The sequence below is a fragment of the Protomyctophum bolini genome, assembly GCF_963924005.1.
Source record: "Protomyctophum bolini genome assembly, chromosome: 5".
NCBI lineage: Eukaryota > Metazoa > Chordata > Actinopteri > Myctophiformes > Myctophidae > Protomyctophum > Protomyctophum bolini.
In genome coordinates, this window is record NC_137866.1 from 20,913,177 (window position 1) to 20,933,291 (window position 20,115).

Below are 20,115 nucleotides of genomic sequence, written 5' to 3' on the forward strand. Positions count from 1 at the left end.
CATATTACACAAGGTGTATTTCTGTTTTCACAAAGATGTTGAGGTCAGGCCTGTCCACAACAATGCAACCAGTTGCAAGACATTGCAGAAGTCTGAACTGACCACAGACCGGTGCCTTTGTTTGGGGAAATGGTTGCAAGTATTTGCAGTGATTGAAGAGTGACGTGTGTCTTGCCGTGTGGGCTCTTTGGTGGCGGTTAGACATTTGATTTCCCTTCTCTCCCCTCACTCCCTGCCTCTCTCCTGTGTCAGGACATTTAAAACCCCTGGGTGGGTATGTGTTCTCATATTCTGGGTGTAACTCCCATAGAGACGATGGACCCAAAAATTGGAGATACCCCTACAGAACCAAACACAATAGTCCACACCTTGCAATTTTAATATTTGATGTATTCATGTTCCATTAGCCTACAGTATTTATATTGTCTCCTCTCACCTCTTTTGTTTTATTCTTTAGGCCGGAACTCCCTTTGGGTTTGTTTTTTTACTTTCAAAACAGGAACTGCTTTTGGCGTAGGCCTAGTTCAATTCAATTCAATTTAATTATAGTGTCAAATCACAACAAGTTGTCTCAAGACACTTTACAACCAACAAAGATCCACCCAGAGCAAGCAATATTGCGACAATGGTAACGAAAAACTCCCCTTTAGGAAGGAACGTCAGGCAGAACCCGACTCTAGGGTGGGCGGCCATCTGCCTCGACCGTGTCGGGGGGGGATAGAGGGAGAGAGAGAGATAGACAGAGAGAGAAAAGACAGAGAATAGGCAGGTGGGCTCCGTGGAGGGGTCTGGTCCACAACCACATCTGGTCCAGGTCGAGCTCTGTGAGGCCGAGTCCAGGTCACACTTCTGGTGGGCTCCATGAAGAGGCCTGATCCACGGTCACACTCGGCAGTCAGTTGGGGGTTAATATTAGAGGTCCACAGAACTGCGACGGGGAGGACGAAAAGAGACTCCGGGGAGAGATTCCCCGGATGTTGGATTAGTGGCAGGCCTTACTGGAGCCTATATACTATATAGTGTATATTACAAGCACTGCTGGGAGACAAACCCACACAACAATGTACGACCATGGTATCCAGCTAGACCCGGAGACAAGTCTGGCCATAGGCTTTGTCGTAGAGAAAGGTTTTCAACCTAGTCTTGAATGTGCAGAGCGTGTCAGCCCCACGGACCGAAGCCGGGAGAAGGTTCCACAGCTGAGGTGCCTGGGACCTAAACGCCCTGCCTCCTATTGTAACTTTTGATATTTTTGGGACAGTAAGCATATTTGCATACTGTAGACGCACTGCTGTTCTATTCGGTTTGTAGGGATCAATGAGATCCTTGAGATATTGTGGTGCCTGACCATTGACAGACAGATAGGACTCGAACCATTTCAGTGCGTCACCCCTGATGCCAACCAGATTTCTCGAGAATTTTGGAGAGAAACGGAATGTTCGATATAGGTCTATAGCTAGCTAGAATGCCTGCATCAAGAGTAGGCTTTTTGAGTAGAGGTTTGATTACCGCTACCTTGAAAGATTGTGGCACGTAGCCTGTCACCAAGGACATATTGATCATATTGAGTAGGCATGTACCAACCGGAGGCAGGACCTCTTTGAGTAATCTAGTCGGAACTGGATCCAGGGTACATGTCGTTGATTTCCAGCTTGCGTGTGAAAGGTTGAGAATCAAGCTTTCAAATGATTTGTATGTAGCTAGTTGTACAGTTTTAAGTATCTGGTCCATAGCCTTCTACTGCTTCTACGATTCTTCTAAATTAAACGCATATAGAGCTATGGACCAGAGCTAAGTTTGAAGCAACATTATTATTTTTGTATTTATTTTTTGAATCGGGCAGGGCTTCAGGCGTAAATGGATAAACAAGAAGACAGAAGAAATTAAAGCAATTAAGGCAAGCTGTAATGTGATCACACACAACACTTGTAAAACCGCCTCACAGGTGTCATGATCTGCACATGTCTACTTTGACTTCTCCGTCACTCATAATGATAGGCCTACTGCTGGTGTCATTATTACTGCACGCACATCTCACCCGCTGCCTTCTCAAAATACAGTCTGTTATGAGTTGTCCATGCATAAGTCTGTGTACTTGAACTTGAGATACAGTGTACTTGATATGTATTGTGTACTGCCTTTACTGTAGCTGCATACTTTATAGTTTATTCAATAAAGAACATTGACGCGACACGGTTTTTACAAACTTAACATGATTAGGCCTATATACATTTACAATACAATAAAGCAAGCTTAAATGTCGAAAAAAAGTCGATGGAGTAGCAACGCCAGAAATAACTCTAATTGAGCTCAGCAGTGCAGCTGCCTCAGCAGCAGCAGGCAGCAGCCATGGAAATAAAACATGAATTGACATTCGATATTTAGCCATTTAGGCTACACGTGCTGTAACTACCGTAGCCTACCCCTTACAGCACAGTATACAGCACGTAATGAGGAAGTCATCTCTCAGCTGGACCTCCCTCCTGACTCCAGTCCTGTAATATAACGTGCCAGACCAGCGGCCAGCATGACCAACCCATTATTATTGTTGATGTACTTTCTGGAGGAGCTCTGTCTGTCTCAACACTTTTCTGCACAGCGTATATCGACGAGGCAAGGCAAGGCAAGGCAAGGCAATTTTATTTATTTATATAGCACCTTTCATACACAAGGCAATTCAAAGTGCTTTACAGAATAAAAACAAATACAGAGTGCAACAGTGCACTTTAAAATGAATACAGATTATAATAGACGCCTTGCTGAGGGAGGGAGGTATAGTTCACACACAGCACTGTTTTATGATGCCATAATACAGGATACATTTTCCTTTCAATTAATCTCTTTATTTGTATTTAATCATTGCTGCAATATTCTTCTGACCAAATTATTCTCACTTCTATGAAATAGAATATCCAATATTTCCTGCCTAATATTTCCGAATTTGTAATGAAATACACTGGTCATTTTGAACAGGGTTTTTGCCAAGTTTAGTGCAGAATTAGATCAGAGCACTAGTGCACCTCAAATAGTCCACTCCACACCCTATAGACCAGTAAAGCTGATATTCAGCATTTTTAACCTGCAATGTACCTACTCCTGAAGTAGGCTAGTAGTTTTTTATTATTATTTTACTTTTTTCTACTAAATAAATAACTTGTATTTTAAAGTAAGTGATTTTTTATTTTTACATTATGTTATTCTCATTGCCTTGCGCCAACGTATTTCTAAATGTAAGCCATTAGATGGTGGGCCAGAACATAATAAAAGCTAATTATGACCTGTCTGGAACAGTTATATAGCCTACATGTACAGTGTATGCAATAATACTGTAGCTTTTCAAACAAGAGCTCTTTCATGGTTCAAGGTCTCTTCTTAGAATGGAGAGAACTTCAAATGAATCACAGTTTTGGTTTGTTTTTTAAACATTTTGAGGCGTTTTTCATACAAAAGTCTAAAGAGGTAAGTTGACAGTGAAAACGGAACAATCAAAGAAAGATGGAAAGAGAACTATGCATTCATTCAGGTAACACTTGCAGATAAGGTTCATGAAATAATGATTAACTAATACATTAGTTGTGCCCATTGAGAACTGTGGGCACATATATGCATATGTTCTGGGAATGTCCCAGGGTCAAGACATTCTGGTCTCGGGTAGCTAGGACCTTATCTGAAATATTTGCAATCAAGGTACCATGTCTCCCTCAGATTTCTTTGTTAAATGATGACTCCACACTCACTACCAGTCATTCAAAAAAGTATTCTTTGCTCGAACTACTGCTGCAAAAAATCTCCTTGTGTCTAGATGGAAACCTCCTCATACGTAGTCTTTTTGTAAAAAAAATGGAAAATACTATTTCTGAATGTATTTACTATTTCTGCAATCTATTGAAGCACTTACAGAGGCTGTAGAAAAGGTCAAAGCACAACTATAATGCCATATTCTAAATGTACATGTATGTATGTATGTATGTATGTTTGTATGTATGCCTACTTTTCAATCTTATGTAAGTCTATCAGCCAAGATACCTATATATTGTAAAATGTCAAACTAACTGATGAAATGTCTTTTCTTGTTGCAATGATAATTGGAACCTTGGGGAGGGTGGGGAGATGGGGGATTTGTAATGAAAATGAAAAATGCTTAATAAAAACTTGGTCACAAAAAATAAAAACTAATACATTAGTTAAGCATTAGTTAAGCATTATTTCATCACAATTCATCAATTGATCATTCAATCATGATTAATTCATCATTAATTAACTGTAGTTAGTTAATCATGATTCATGGCATTCATGTTTTCATTTATAGATCAGATTTTTTCGCCCAAATCTATGCCCACGATGAGTGTTAGTGAGCAGACTCTGTCTCTCTGGAGGTCCTTCCTGGTTATCCCCATGGGTAATTTTTTTGTTAATCATTATTTCAGAACCTTATCTGCAAGTGTTACCTTTATTCATCCTACCCAGTTTTATCAGTCAGATATTGTTCACTTTATTTATTTAGATATTAGAAACTATATGGCCCACGGACCAGCTGTTGCCTAGCACTAATATAAAGGTGTTTGCTCATGTAGTCACATGTGTCTCCTCACATCTACTGTACCAAACTCTTTAGTAAACAGATTTTGCATGCTGGCTGGCTCTCAATGCTGAGCATAGCTGTTTGTCAGCCGTTCATTTTCCATTGTTGAGGGCAAGTGATATTTTACTAGCTTCAAGGTTAAGCAGCTGAGCTCCCCAAAACCAGCATTACGCGATAGCAAACAATTGCAGTCAGTCAGCACACAAAAATCTCAGAGGGGATTCAAAGGACCAAAGAATCCAAAAACTCGATAAACTCAGTCAGACTTCTCTTTTCCCAATCAAACCATTATTGTTGAAAGGCAGACCAAATACACACGCACGCACGCACACACACACACACACACACACCCACACACACACACACACACACACACACACACACACACACACACACACACACACACACACACACACACACACACACACACACACACACACACACACACACCAGCACTGTAGTGAAGCAGGAAGGAATATAGTCTGTCAGGGGACTGCAACCTTTCAGAATTCAGAAATGAAATGCCATGTTTCTATTTTCTATATCAGTGTGCCGTCATTTTACACCAAAAAAAGTCCAACAAATTTGTCTTACATATTTCACCTCTGCCAGTGTGCCAGTGTGTCTGTGATCACCCTCCTTTGTGCCAATGTTGGCAACCGGTGCCAAAGGTTGCCTACCCCTGGTCTATACGTTCTGCTTGGAGTGGAAAGACAACCGGTCTGATTCTGAAGGACTGTTAGTTCCTCTTCAGTCCTGGACACGCACACACGCACACACTCACGCACGCATGCGCTTGTGTGTGTTTGTGTGTTTGTCTACTCCAATCTACTAAAACTAGTTAAGAGTAGATTGTTACCCTGAAACATGGCTGTTTTGTTGAATTATTTACTACCGTGCTGACTGAGTTACACCTTGACGAAATGAAAGACCTATTCTCTCTTTGTGACCCTCCACCCCGCCCCCTCTCTCTCTCTCTCTCTCTCTCTCTCTCTCGTATAGGTGCTTGTAAAGGAAATGCGGTGTCATTTGAAGCAGACAGTTGCTGTGGGAGTTTTGTTTCTAGTGGCATTGGCTATTCTCAACAAGGTCCCTTCTTCTAGACTTGTAAGCACTCACAAACACACACACACACACACACACACACACACACACACACACACACACACACACACACACACACACACACACACACGTACACACACACACACACACACACACACACACACACACACACACACACACACACACACACACACACATTGTGACCCAAAATCTGGATGTAGACAATCTTGCATAAACCTATAACATTAATTGAAAATAGGCAGTGGGGGCTGGTGGTGGTTTTGGGGGGGGGGGCTGGGGGGGCTATAAGGCATCTCAGTCGAGTAAGAGTCTTTATTAATAAAGATAGTGCTCCGCAGCAGCAGTCATACCAGACAGACAAACGTGTTTCGGCGCGCAGGCCTTCGTCAGTGTCCAATTTTGACACTGACGAAGGCCTGTGCGCCGAAACGCGTTTGAATCTGCACCCAGCACACGCCTGAAACTTTATAAGACGAGTAGATCGGGTCATTTCCCTTAGTAGTATAAGTAGTAGTAGCCTTGCTGAGCCATGGGGCCCATATAGGGCAGGAGCCTGTCTCCTGTTTCTGTAGCGTGAGGCAGCTTAATGTACCTGGACATGACGCTAGTATGTCGCAGGGACTTACCCCCAATCCAACCCTTGATGCTGAGTGTCAAGCAGGGATGCACTGGGTCCCATTTTTAGAGTCTTTGATATGACCCGGCCCGGGAATTGAACCCCGACCTCCCAGTCTCAGGGCGGACACAAGGTCACTGAGCCTATAAGGCGTCCATTATACTATATTGCTACCCAAAGTTCACCCCTGCAGCAACAGCATCACTTACATTCCAGATAAAGTTACAGCAATGTCACTACTGGGGTCTAGTCTAATCTGTACTTTGTTATAGCAAATGCTCCACAACAACACAAGCACCAACAACAAAACAGGGGTTCCACTGCTCCAGTGACCGCTTTTCGTATGTGCAACATGTCCGTATATTCTTTTAACCCATTTAGGCCTAAGGCCGATTCTAAAAACGCCTCTAAATCCTGACCTAAGGTTTCTGAAAAACTTCAAATATTAATTATTCATATTCATTTTTGAATACTGTACATACTGTACAGAACCCAAATATGGGTGCCCGGCCTGAGGGGGTAAGATATGTTGCTGGAGATTTGTGGTATTGTACGTGATATCGCTACCACGTATGGTACTGTAGTATGTGTGAGTCAAGTCAACTGTATGACCACGGTGGAAAAGAGAAAACATGGCATGACATCTGTTGAGAGGGAGCACTAAGACAAAAGAGGGCAGAACTGGACAAGTAAATCTAATCTTCGTCAACAACTAAATGACAGAATAATAACACTCACTCAACAAACATAATTCATGGAAACCCAACCCTTAATACACAGACCTCCTCCTCACCTTTGATCAAGGTTAGACACCTTCATCAAACTATTGTGACACTGCATTCCTTTAAAATGAAGGCTGCAAACCACCAATGCGGAAGGCATGGGGAGGTATGCTTGATTGAATATCTTTTAGACAGAAATGATAACAGCACAGAGAAAAAGTGGATTTTCAGGAAACCAGTGTTTTCATTTTTTGAAGGAAGGGGTTGGGTCATTCCACACTTGGGTGGCAGTGCGGTAGAAGTAGTGGTACCAGATTGTTGTCCTTGCTCCCTCTAGTATTGTTCACATCGCTCATTTCTTTTTGGTCAGGTAATGGTATGCAGGTACTGAGGGGCCGGCATATATTCAAGTATTTCTATTGAAGTTTGTACATACACACACAGGACAGACAACAGATACATGACAATTACAGAACAGATACAGGACACTAGTACTCAACATTCACGTATAAAATATAAAAGTCTGAAATACGGTACTGAGGGCATATAGAGGGCAAAGCTGCATTTACAATTTTAAATGTCAATCCCATTTTCAATTGCTTTAAAACCCTGTCTTCTACTTGGAGCCAAATGGGTTGCAAAAAGGTGGGTCATGGACCCCAGGTCGAGAAGTAGTCGAATTAGTTTAGAATTTGTATTTTACTTACTTTACTTACATATTGTAATTACTTCAGAAATGGTAGTATTTGACTTTTGTATAGTTCTATCTGTGATTTACATTATATTGGTCTTTTTAAGAAGAGTTTTGTTGACACATAAAAAATAAATTAGTGCAATTGAGGTACTAAATTGTGCGTAACCTCTGCAATTCTAGGCAAGTACCATAGTATAACTTTGTCTGTTTGTCTGTCTGTCTGTCTGTCTGTCTGTCTGTCAGGAGACAGACAGTGTGAGACGTGTGAGACAGGACCTGGCGAATGCATCGCCAGATGCATCCACAGATCTGACATGGACGTCCACTATGAGCAGCAAGGACTCTTGGATCGAACAGGGAGGTTACTTGCCGTTCAACGTCTCTTATCAGCTCCTGGCCGGAGTGCCAGCTAGCAGGCACAGTGAGTAAAGACTAAAGACACACACATTTGGTTTAAAAAAAAAATCTCCCATCAGTCCAACTGCCAGACAATATAGCCTGTGAGCGAGATTCCTATTGTTAATTCATCCCAGCAACTATTAGATAAAGTTTCATGAAACTGTTCAGTTGAGTCTGCAATGAAGAGAGGGAGTGCAAATAGAGGTGTCGTATGTATGGAGAACAAAATTATACCCAGACACAGAACACCAGACTATGCCACTGGGAATGTCACCCGGAGAATATGAGAACACATTGAAACGATTGATTTGACAGAGTGAAGTACATTATCACGTCTTTCATGCGGTGATTGTGTAAGAGAACAATAATGGGAGCATTCCCACGGGAAACGATGTTGTATAGTCAATCTCTATCAGAGGCTTTTATCAACCAACATCAGAGACCAACATCAGTCTCTCCGTTGATCCTCCACCCCCTCAGTACCCCTATACTTCCCTCGGTATTAGCGCTTTAATGAGTATATGAACACATGCACACAGTAATTTCCTTTACACACATCTACAGTTATAAGTGACATAGCTGTCAGGAGAGATTAAAAAAAGGAAAAAAAAGGCCAAGCGCATAAGAACAAAAAGAGTGATTGGGATAAGCAAGAGTCTCAAGAGAAGAACTAACCGAGTCCTACTATCTCTTTCTGGAGGGTGTGCAGGGAGGGGTTAGCCACGACAGCTTGCAGCTTCTTCCTTAATTGTTCCAAGGACTGTCTAAAGAGGACGAGATAGCGAAGACCGTACGGGTGTCTCGTCCTCTTAAAGGCTCATACATACTCCAGTTTTTGGTGATAGGTTATCACCGTTTTAGGTGATAGCTTATCACCTAAAACGGTGATAAGAGTTGAGGCCATCATACTCGCGGTGATGTCCTTAAGGATTGACTCCGCCTCCCTGTGGTTTACCCAACTTCTAGACCAATCAGTGAATGGGGGGAATGGGGCTCCAGAGTGAAAAGACTTGTCTGATAGTAAAAACAGAGAGATGGGTCTGTGTCTGTGCGGTGATAGCTGATCATCACCGCGACTGACGTAATGTGTAGTTTTCCAACCCTTTAAAAATTACACCGCGGTGATAAGCTATCACCACAAACTGAGTATGTATGAGCCTTTAGACAGTCCTTGAATTGTTCTCACCTCCGCCATCACCTCCACACCATTCTTTAGGCAAAGACTCCCAAAGCACACTGCCCCGGGGCCCGGGCAGCACGCCCACACGCCTCCTCCGCCTCCCAGTTCTTCTGCGTGTGTGTAGAGTCTGTCAACACACGCAGAGATGACAGATCAGAATAACACACACACACGCTCGCGCACACACGCGACAGAGTTTTGGTATGGAATGAACATAATATAATAATTAGGCCTGCATCGCTTTGCCTAAAACACTGGAAGGACCGCAATTGGAACTAGAAAATTTAAAAAAATTGCAGAGTGTGGTTGCCACAGTGTCTTACATATGCCCCTCCCACTAATATTGCCAGCCAATTACAGTTTCAAGTCACACGTTAGATCATGTGTAAGTAATTCGGGGGGGATTTAACCCCCAAAATTCATGTTTTTGCGACAAACGGTAAAGAGCCCCAGCACGAAAAGCTACTATACGGCTACTATCGCTTAAAGGAGGAAACTGATGACAAAAAGAGAGAACTATGACTCATTTCGACTTCATGTTGACATATCCATCCGTGGTGCAGTAGATCATATCATGCATGGAGATGCGGTCCGGTCCCATTTAGACCTGAAGACATTTCTGCAAATGTCAGTTTTCTGTCAGTCATTCTTAGAGTTTTTCATGTCAAGGACCCCAAAAATATATGTAATTGAAAATATGAAAATATGTTGTTCCAGGGACCCCCCATGAAGCAAAAATTGAGTTAAAAACGATCGCTTTGACAGAATATATATATTCAAAGATTTGCACCACATTTTCACGAATAGCAGACCTACAAGCTCGTAGCGTGGCATCTGCTATTTTTCAATAGCTAAAGTATAACATACATCTTATAACACCAATATACTACAGTACTATGCTGCATGAATAAACATACAATTTGATAGCATACAGTAGAATAGATCACCCAGGTTTTATGGTTTTTCAATCCCCACACGTGTGCGTGCGTGTACAGTATATGTATAAGTGTTGCAACACTTAAAATGTAGAATATGAAATTTTAACGGTAATATCGTATATCGTATCGATATCGCAATATTTGGCATAAATACAGAGATTTGAAATACGGAAGTTTACGGAATGTATTGTAGTCGATAGGGCTCGCGTGAGTACTATAACCACGTGACCGGGCTGTTTTCTGCCCCCTCAATGTCGCAACTCTGTCTATACTCTATGGCTCTGTTGTAATCCAAACGTACTAGTGTGTGGGAATAGCGATAGGGTGGCCTGGCTGGGTGTATGACTTGACTACCGCGGCCTGAATGATTCAGCCCTGCAGCCCTGCTGTGAGATATGATCTGGACAACAGATGTCAATATGAAGTTGAGGATAACATTGACCACTTCTGTGTCTTAGTCATACTTCTCTCTCCTTTCTTTTGTAATCTTTTGTGTCATCAGACGGACAGCTTGGTCATATACTTCTCTCTTTGTTGACGTTTTGTTAACTCATCCTCCTGCCGTTAACCCAGTGGTGGAAAGTAAATAAGTACATTTACTCAAATACTGTACTTAAGTAAAATGTTGAGGTATTTGTACTTTACTTTATTCAAATTTCCAATACATTTACATCTACTCCACTACATCTCAGAGCCAACATTTGTACTTTTACTCCACTACAATTATTTGAAAACTTTAGTTACCAGTAAGACGCGCAAACGCGGGAAGCGAACGCAGCTGAGACCCTGCAGATCATGTCTGTCTGTCTGTCTGTCTGTCTGTGTGTCTGTCCCGCTGTTACTGTATATGTGGACCTGGCCCCTTTTGTGCCCATATATGGAGCTGAGTGATTGCTGATGCAACACACTCCATATTTGGACGTATAGCGGGACAGACACACAGACAGACAGACAGACAGACACACAGACAGACATGATCTGCTAGGTCTCATAGTAAGTGCTCACTGCGTTCGCAACTAGTTACTTTGGAGATTTACATTTTGATTAGAAAAACATACATTACTGTAACCACTTCAACCCTATATATTTCGACCATTTGAAAATAGCTGATCTACAAGCTCACGATGCGTCGCAATGCATTGTGTGCGACCTCTCTTTTCTATTCAAATATGAATATAAACTAGTAGAAAGGTCGCAATTTTGAAGAAATGCAATGTGTGGTTGCCGCAGTCAATAGGCCCCTCCCACTAATTTTGCCAGCCAATTACAATGTCACGTCACCCCTGTGATCATGCATAACTACTTCGGAGGAGATTTATCTCCCAAAAATCATGTTTTTGCGACAAACGGTTACATTTCTCGCATTTGCGGCGCCCCCCTATGGATGAAAATGGAATTGCTTTTGGAACTTGGTTGATTGAACCACCCGTGACATGCGATTTAAATTTGGAATGGATCGGACATTCCGTTCGTGATTTATGGCATTTTTTGTCAAATAGGCCCCTCCTACTATCTTCGGACGACGATTACGGCCGAACGATACGCACTACCAAAATTCTGCAGTTGGTGTTTTAATCGGATAGGTCCGGAGATCATGTGTGCCGATTTTTGTGAGATTTGGACAAAATCTGTAGGAGGAGGAGCCAAAAGTGTGTTTTGGAGAAAATTCAAATTAGCAGGAATTTCTTTCCTGACTAAAATGGGCGTGGCCTATATGTGGAAATGCATCATGACCCAAGGAATCCATGGAAAAAGATTTTTTTATTTTACGACTTACGGTTCAAGAGGAAAAACGTAAAGTGGGCTGTTATAGCTCCACCATGAGGCCGACTGATGTAATTCCTTTTAAATTAATTTTCATAATTATTATGAACCCCCCTCCCAAGTCTTGTAAATATGTCGCTTACGGTCTCCAATGGGAAAAAATACTTACATTTAGTCTTCGATTTCTCCATTATAAGTCTATGGAGAACTAATTCATTAATATCAATTAAACTATACAACGGATCTCTTAGCAAAATACAAGCACATGATTCCCGATGAAGCCGGTCAATTTGACATATGGCTCGAGTGTGTGCGGCAAAAACTGTGGGAGGAGTAGTGCGACAACGTATCGCTCTTTTACAATAACAATAGTCAACCACACTAATAAGCTGCATAAAACCAGAAAAGTCTTCTTTACATCAGGTATAAAGTCAGACGAAAACAGGACAACCGTATGGAAAAAAGGGGCAGAAGAACGTGGAGGCGCGGGGGGTTCGCTGCCCGGGTCAGTGCGCTGCCCGAGTCAGTGCGCTGCCCGGGTCAGTGCGCTGCCCGGGTCAGAGCGCTGCCCGGGTCAGTGCGCTGCCCGGGTCAGTGCGCTGCCCGGGGTCAGTGCGCTGCCCGGGGCAGTGTGCTGCCCGGGTCAGTGTGCTGCCCGGGTCAGTGCGCTGACAGCCCGGGGCAGTGCGCTGCCCGGGGCAGTGCGCTGCCCGTGTCAGTGTGCTGCCCGGGGCAGTGTGCTTTGCATCCTTCAACACCAACAACAGAGCCTGCCTTCTTCACAAGACTTTTCTAGTCTGTTACTGTCCCAGTGTAACTCTCCAGTTCTCAACAGTAAACTGTAGAGAACTCTACAGTTCTCTACAGTAAACTGTAGAGAACAGTAATAGAAATTAAACAATTCTATGTAATGGGCCTTTTTAACCTTTTATTTGGCTATAGATTGCAGATGCAATATTTTATTTAATTTCTCACATCTTATATACAAGTATATGGCTCCTTGACATGACACATAGCAACAGAGTACGTACCTAACAAATAATAGTAGTAAAAGTTTGCAAATACTGCATACTATATCACCAGTAAGTTAGTGGGATAGGGTTAGTTATAGGGAGAGTTTTATTGGGAAATATAAGGATAGTCTACTCAGAGGACATGCGGTACGTATACGTACAGACAGACAGACAGACAGACAGACAGACAGACAGACAGACAATGTTCCGTTCAGATGCCTGGGCTGGCCCCTTTCGGTGCCGTGCACAGTTGCACATACTGTATTTGTGTGTGTGTGTGTGTGTGTGTGTGTGTGTGTGTGTGTGTGTGTGTGTGTGTGTGAACACGCACGTAATACCTATACAATAGTGACCTCACCTATAATACTTTCTGTATCCTTTCTCAGGGTTCCTAGCTATCGGTCTAGCGTCAGTGAAGAGGCTGAAGGGCAGCTATCTTCTCGACACGCTGCACTCCATATTCAACCACTCGTCCCAGGAGGAGCGCTCCGACATGGTGGTGGTGCTGCTGCTGCCGGACTTCGACCCCCTCTGGAGGGACGGCACGGTGCGGGGAATCAGAGCCGCGTTCCCCTCGGAGCTGGAGCAGGGGACGCTGCTGGTGATACACGTTCCTCTGCGGTATTACCCCCCTCTCACAGGTACTGGTTTGGTTTTTGTCAATGTGAGTTTGTTGAACAGAACTTGAACCCATTCTGACCTGAGATCAGATTCATACGAGGTTTCCACTGGACACACACTACTGGTCTGATTAACCCATTCTGACCTGAGATCAGATTCTAAAAATGTCTGTCGTTCTTCGATTTTTCAAAAATAGCAGGCCTACAAGCTCTCGGTGGCGCGCTATGAGCTTGTAGATCTGCTATTTTTCAATAGCTAAAGCATAACGTGATGCTAATACCAAAATGGGTTCTCGTTCAGAATGGGTTATTTGAACTTTATAGGCCCGACGTCAAAATAAGAAAAACGTTCGTTCAGAAATAATATATTATTGAAAGATTTGTGCCGCATTTTTTATGATTATTCGAAAATAGCAGACATATACAAGCTCGTAGCGCGCCATGAGCTTGTAGATCTGCTATTTTTCAATAGCTAAAGAATAACATAATCAGGGCTGCACATAAGTGGTGCGCTACCGCGCATGCGTCATCAAAATTCAAAATGCGCTGTCAATCAAGCGCCGGGAAGCGCTTCTGCGTACCAACAGCCGGGGCCGCCTAGAATGATTATTATGGCCGGAATACTAGTAAAATCTGTGGCGAGAGCATTTTCCACCGACTGCCACTCAAAGTGGCTACTGGCCAATCACAGCACGTCTTGCACAAGCTCACTGGCCATTGTGGCCAATCACAGCGCGTCCTTACTCAAAAGGGGGAGGATTCCATGCTGCTTTCTGCTGGCCTTGCTGGGAGCCTGGGAGGAGGCGGAGGGCGGTTGACAGGAAAACCTGACACAAATGATTTCGTCTTCTCCGTTTCAGATAGCAAACTACTGTAGTCCCCGGTGTAAAAGGGCATGCTTTGGCATCCCATTTGCCGCTGTGCTTGTGTTTGTTTTCCGGCTGCTGGAGCAGCGTGGTTGCTCGTGTGCGATGCCGTCTCAGAACCCGAATCCGAGGCAGAAACCATATTAGCGTCTCTCACAGCCTAGGCACCGGCCACCCACTTTTTACGGGTACTAAGGTTTTAGTGCCGACATAGTGGAGTGGGGAGAGTTTAAAGCATTGCGGACTGGCACTGCTGCTGTCCAACATGAACACCGTGTCTCGACATACTGTCCCTTATTATCGTAAAGTCGGGTAGTGTACACTGTTTATTTTTGCCCCGAGGAGCCATGTGTGTCTGACTGTCTGACTACGTACATCGCCTCAGCTAAAAACAAAAGATGTATGCTTCGCCGTACGATGTGTCGCATGTTAAAAAAATAGCTGTTCTGCAAGCTCACAACGTGTCGCAACACGTTGTGAGCTAGTAGATCGGTTATTTAAATACAAAATAATAAAAAATCTAAATATTGCTTTGATGCTCATATTATCCTTAGGAAGTATTAAGTTGTTTTTATTATAATATGCATTCCATAGGGCTGGACCACACATGGACCTAGATTTTAGCAAATTTAGATTTTTTAAATAATGGGATGAATGTACAACAAGAGCCATTCTAGGGCTAAATCTAGAGTTGCAATACCCTCCATTGACTCCCCACTCATCCAATAAGCAATAAATATTGTTTTGCTATAAGTTATTCATCCCTTTTTTATCCATCCGGCGAGACGGGTCGCCGCATTTTAGGAGCAGCAAGAAACTCCTCCAGGTGCTCCTCTGAGTAGCCTACTAAACCAAAAACGTTGTGTGCAGCCCTGAACATAATGCTTAGTTAAAACACCAAAAGGGGTTTCCTGCCCAGAATGGGTTAAGCGTGTTCGAATATCATTCTCTTATTCTCTCTCCCTCGTGTCTAAACTCTGTCCCTCTCTTCCTTGGTCTCATTCTGTCTTGCTCCGCACTAGCCTTTCCAATACATGGTTTTTGAAGATTATTACGTCATATGCCAGCCAATTCTATACGTAGGCTACTTGTTTGTTTAGGGCACAAAATCACGACATAAGATGTCACATGGCCGATGTGTGTTTGTGCGTGCGTGCGTGCGTGCGTGCCTCAGGAGGTAGAGCAGGTCGTCCAATGATCCCTGGGTCGGCGGTTCGAATCCCAGCTCCTCCTCCTGTCCACATGTCGACAAGTGTCCTTGGGCAAGAACCGACTGAACCCCACGTTGCCTCCAATGAGTCGGTCGGTGTGTGAGCTCGCCACCGTTGGTGTGTGAATGTGGGAAGTGAGGACGCTGGCGTCGACTGTTCGCCGCTTCACCTCCCAATGTATGAATGAATGAACCGTTGTAACGCGCTTTAAGCACTTGGAAAAGCGCTATAAAAATGAAATTAATTATAAAAATGCAATTCATCGTGCGTGCGTGCATGCGTGCGTACGTGTGTGCGTACGTGCGTGCGTGCGTGCGTGCTTGCGTGCGTACGTGTGTGCGTGTGTGTGTGCGTACGTGCATGCGTGCTTGCGTGCGTACGTGTGTACGTGTGTGCGTGTGTGCGTGTGTGCGTGCGTGCCCCCATAGGACTGAAGAGGAACTACAACGACCCTCCGGACCGCGTGTCTTTCCGCTCCAAGCAGAACGTGGACTACTCCTTCCTGCTCCACTACAGCGCCGGCCTCGGCCAGTACTACCTCCAGCTGGAGGACGACGTGGCCACCGCGCGCAACTTCCTGTCTGCCATCGGCCGGCGCGTCGAGCAGCAGAACGCCAAGGGCCCCAACAAGAAGTGGGCCACGCTGGAGTTCTCAGCGCTGGGCTACATCGGGAAGCTGTACCGCTCGGCCGACGTCCCCCAGCTGGCGCGCCTGCTCTTCGTCTTCTACCAGGAGATGCCCTGCGACTGGCTGCTCACTCACTTCCACCGGCTGATGACGCAGAGCGAGCCCATCCGCGTGAAGCCCTCGCTGTTCCAGCACATGGGGCTGTTCTCGTCCTTCCGGGGCACCCAGAACAAGCTGAAGGACATGGACTTCGACGAGTTGCCCGGCTCCAACCCCCCGGCGGAGCTCTTCACGGACATGTCCGTCTACGCGGGGCACGTCCCCCGCGGCGCCTGGGACCCCGGGAGCGGGTTCTTCTGGGGCCGTTCCCCCGTCAAAGGGAACCACCTGACGGTGGTCTTCAGAGACCCCGTTGTCGTGGTGAAGGGAGTCTTAGTGGAAACGGGCTCCAACTCGGGGAAAGACCTGCTGCAGTCGGCGGTGGTGGAGCTGGGCCGCGAGCCTTACGTCACGACGGAGGAGAGCGGAGCGAAGAGCTGTAAGATGTTCCACCCGCTGGGCTCCGTGGAGAAAGGGCGCTTTGTCGTGACGGACGTGGAGAAGCAGCAGTCGTCTTCCTCCTGTCTGAGGATACGAGTCACGGCCGATCAGAACGACTGGGTCGTGATCCAGAGAATCAGGGTGACGACATGAAAAAAGGATTGCCTCCTCCTCATCAACACCGTGGAACTTTATACAGGGTCAATTTTAATTCAAACCATAGACTTGGTCATTTTTATCTGGTCACTTTTCTTTTCTTTTTTTTTTTAAGAATATTTGTGCCCGTTTCTGCCATAGAATGTACAGTGAAAAGAGAGACAGGAAGAGGAGTGCTGAGAGAGAGAATGATATGCGACAAACACATTCTCACCCAAAGGCATCACCTTTGACTAACATCGCCTGCAAACCAGGCGATTCCTCCAGTGAAATTTTGTTTTTAACCCATTTTGGGCGGGAATCCCTTTTAGCATTATGTGTTAGCATAATGTCATAATAATAATGAAACATGTTTCTATGTCAGTGGTGCTCAACCTTTTTCACGTCAAGGACCCCCAGAATTATCTCTATTGGGCCACGGACCCCCCATCTCAAAATATGTAGTTCCAGGGACCCCCCAGAAGCCAATGCTTAAGTTAAAAATGTTCGCTCTGAAATATATATTCAATGATTTGCGCCACATTTTAACGATTTTTGAAAAATCGAAGAACGACTGACATAGAAACATAGCTTTTTCAGAATACTGTCAGGATGTAGAAGACATTTTTAGATCTGATCTCAGGTCAGAATGGGTAAAAAAAAACAAGCATATACAGTAGGCAAAATGCACAAAAAGATACAGTAAAAACACAACGAGTAAAATAAAAGAAGTACAGAACAAGACAAGAGATGGGAGAGCACAGCAACACATGATTAATAGTGGGGAGGGGCATGTGGTGTTAAAAGGCCAGGGAGAACATGTGTGTTTTTAGACGAGATTTATAAATGTCCATAGAAGGTACAGCTTTCTATAACAGGTGGTCCCCGGCAAAATTAGTTGTATAGCATCAGTTTAACAACTCTAATCCCAGATACATTGGCTATTTGGAAATATATCTACAATCTCAAAATATTTTCAGATGGGGTCCTTGACATGTTTGAGAAAGCTTGTTTAAACTATAGGAAGGAAAACCAAAGAAGCAACTCCACTTGGGATACAACATGCAATATGTATACAGTAAGCAACTTTACGGGAAAACAAGGTGCTTATAATAAGTGGACATGGCAACAATGATTAGAATTTCCAAAGAGATGCTGTAAGAATTTTATTAAGTTTGACTTATTTCTTGGTAGTCAACTACTGTACTAGTACAGTACAGGAGGGAGTCCATTTATTCTTCTAGTTGCCTGCTCATTTATAATATATGCATCTGTTGTTGACTGGTGGCTCGGCACACACAGACCATCTGCTCAGTACGGACCAAATTAAGTTTAAATGTTAAGAAAAAAGAAAATAAGAGGACAATTTTCGGAAAGATTTGAGGCACATTTTAACGATTTTTCGAAAAATAGCAGACCTACAAGCTCGTAGCGCGCCACTCGGTGGCGCACTATGAGCTTGTAGATCTGCTATTTTTCAATAGCTAAATTATAACATAATGTTTAAAACACCAAAAGGGGTTCCCGCCCAAAATGGGTTAACATGTAGAAAAACTGCTCTTTGGAGAGGGTTTCAAATAATACAGCACACGAGTTCTTTAAAAGGTTCTATACCTTGAATGAGTCGAAATCAATGTGGAAGGAGTAGGTAAGAAGGTGGCGAACTTAACCCATTCTGGGCGGGAACCCCTTTTGGTGTTAGCATTATGTTATGCTTTAGCTATTGAAAAATAGCAGATCTACAAGCTTGTAGGTCTGCTATTTTTGAAAAATGTGCCTCAAATCTTTCAGTAATTGTCATGATTTAGAAGACTTTTTTTTTAATTTCGATGTCAGGCCTGAATAGTTCGGACCCACGAAGCGCTTCTTATTTTCTTGCAGTTTTTAACTCCCTGGAAGTTACAACATATTTTCAGATGGGGAGGTCGGCGGCCAATTACATATAATTTTTTGGGTTCCTTGACATGAAATATTGAGAACCACTGATCATGGAGGTTTTTCAGAGAAAATGACATTTTTTTTTTTTTCTTTTTTTAATTCGACGTCAGTCCTAAACGGGTTAAAAGAGGGTCCAAGGCAGCTCTGTCAGCCTCTGTGCAGTAGAAAAATCCTTCATTTCATGATGATTAAAAACAACAAGGGTTAAAAAAACAACGAGCAACGTGTTTGGGCCTTCATCAGGGTCAACACTTAAGTTTGAACGTTATCTTGCATGGTCCTCCTCTCTGCCCTCTGTTTCCTGTCTCTTTACACTCTCCAACAGTATCTGAAGCCTGAAAATGCTGAACATTATCCATGGATTTCTGTTTTTATATTGTATGGATTTATTTTTTGAGGTGCAAAGAGATGCTTCTGGGCGGGAACCCTTTTTTGTGTTAGCATCATGTCATGCTTTAGCTATTGAAAAATAGCAGACCTACAAGCTCATAGCGTGCCACTGAGTGTCGCGCTACGAGCTTGTAGGTCTGCTATTTCTGAAAAATGACGAAGGACGACTGACATAGAAACATAGCTTTTCCAGAAAACTTTCAAGATGTAGAAGAACATTTTTAGAATCTAATCTCAGGTCAAAATGGGTTAAAAAACAGGACCACTGTTGAAGTAGTGGTTCTGGCACAAGTTCGCCCGCTAGCAGGGCGCACGGAAACCAACGTGTTTTCGGTCCATTATGTCCTTCACCTTGGTCAACCTCTTATTATAACAGGAATACTTTATGGCAGGGGTTTGGCAACTGGCGGCCCGGGGGCCACATGCGGCCCCCCACCTTCACTTAATGTGGCCCTCAGGTTCATTTCGGAATACTGATAATACGTTATTGATTTCAGCTGTTTACAATTCCAAACATGCAAACATGACCCGCTTTAATTACTTAGTCTAAATTAGTAGCTTGCTGAGTGGTATTACAAATGACGTCATTGTCTTTTTTTATGTCCAGTATATTTGTATTTAGTTAAAATGACTTTTCAGGATCTCAATTAAAAATAGCAATAAATAAATTATTCAGGATTTCAATTCAAATATAGCAAAAATATTATTTGGTACGACATGCATGCAATGTGGCCCCTCTGGAGTGAGTATGGACATATAATGGCCCTCTCCATCGTCAAAGTTGCCCACCCCT

The 20,115-nt window shown here is 43.6% G+C and overlaps 1 protein-coding gene across 2 annotated transcripts; it reads left to right on the forward strand.

Annotated features, from left to right (window-relative positions):
- Positions 1 to 5,582: 5,582 nt before the first annotated feature.
- LOC308315337 (alpha-1,3-mannosyl-glycoprotein 4-beta-N-acetylglucosaminyltransferase C) lies at positions 5,583 to 18,376 on the forward strand. 2 transcript variants are annotated; one of them, XM_080763275.1, is made up of 4 exons: positions 5,612 to 5,689; positions 7,944 to 8,121; positions 13,381 to 13,635; positions 16,120 to 18,376. In XM_080763275.1, the coding sequence occupies exons 2-4, from the start codon at positions 8,028 to 8,030 to the stop codon at positions 17,010 to 17,012; spliced, it is 1,242 nt and encodes a 413-aa protein (XP_080619401.1). In that variant the 5' UTR covers positions 5,612 to 5,689; positions 7,944 to 8,027; the 3' UTR covers positions 17,013 to 18,376. The 2 variants fall into 2 exon arrangements, with proteins under 2 accessions (XP_080619402.1, XP_080619401.1); XM_080763276.1 differs by lacking the exon at positions 7,944 to 8,121 and having other exon boundaries at positions 5,583 to 5,689.
- The last annotated feature ends 1,739 nt before the right edge of the window (positions 18,377 to 20,115 follow it).

Coding starts and splice junctions, on each gene's coding strand:
- LOC308315337 (XM_080763275.1), top strand. CDS start 8,028: ATGAGCAGCAAGGACTCTTGGATCGAACAGGGAGGTTACTTGCCGTTC. Junction 8,122..13,380: donor AGTGCCAGCTAGCAGGCACA/GTGAGTAAAGAC, acceptor ATCCTTTCTCAG/GGTTCCTAGCTATCGGTCTA. Junction 13,636..16,119: donor GTATTACCCCCCTCTCACAG/GTACTGGTTTGG, acceptor GTGCCCCCATAG/GACTGAAGAGGAACTACAAC.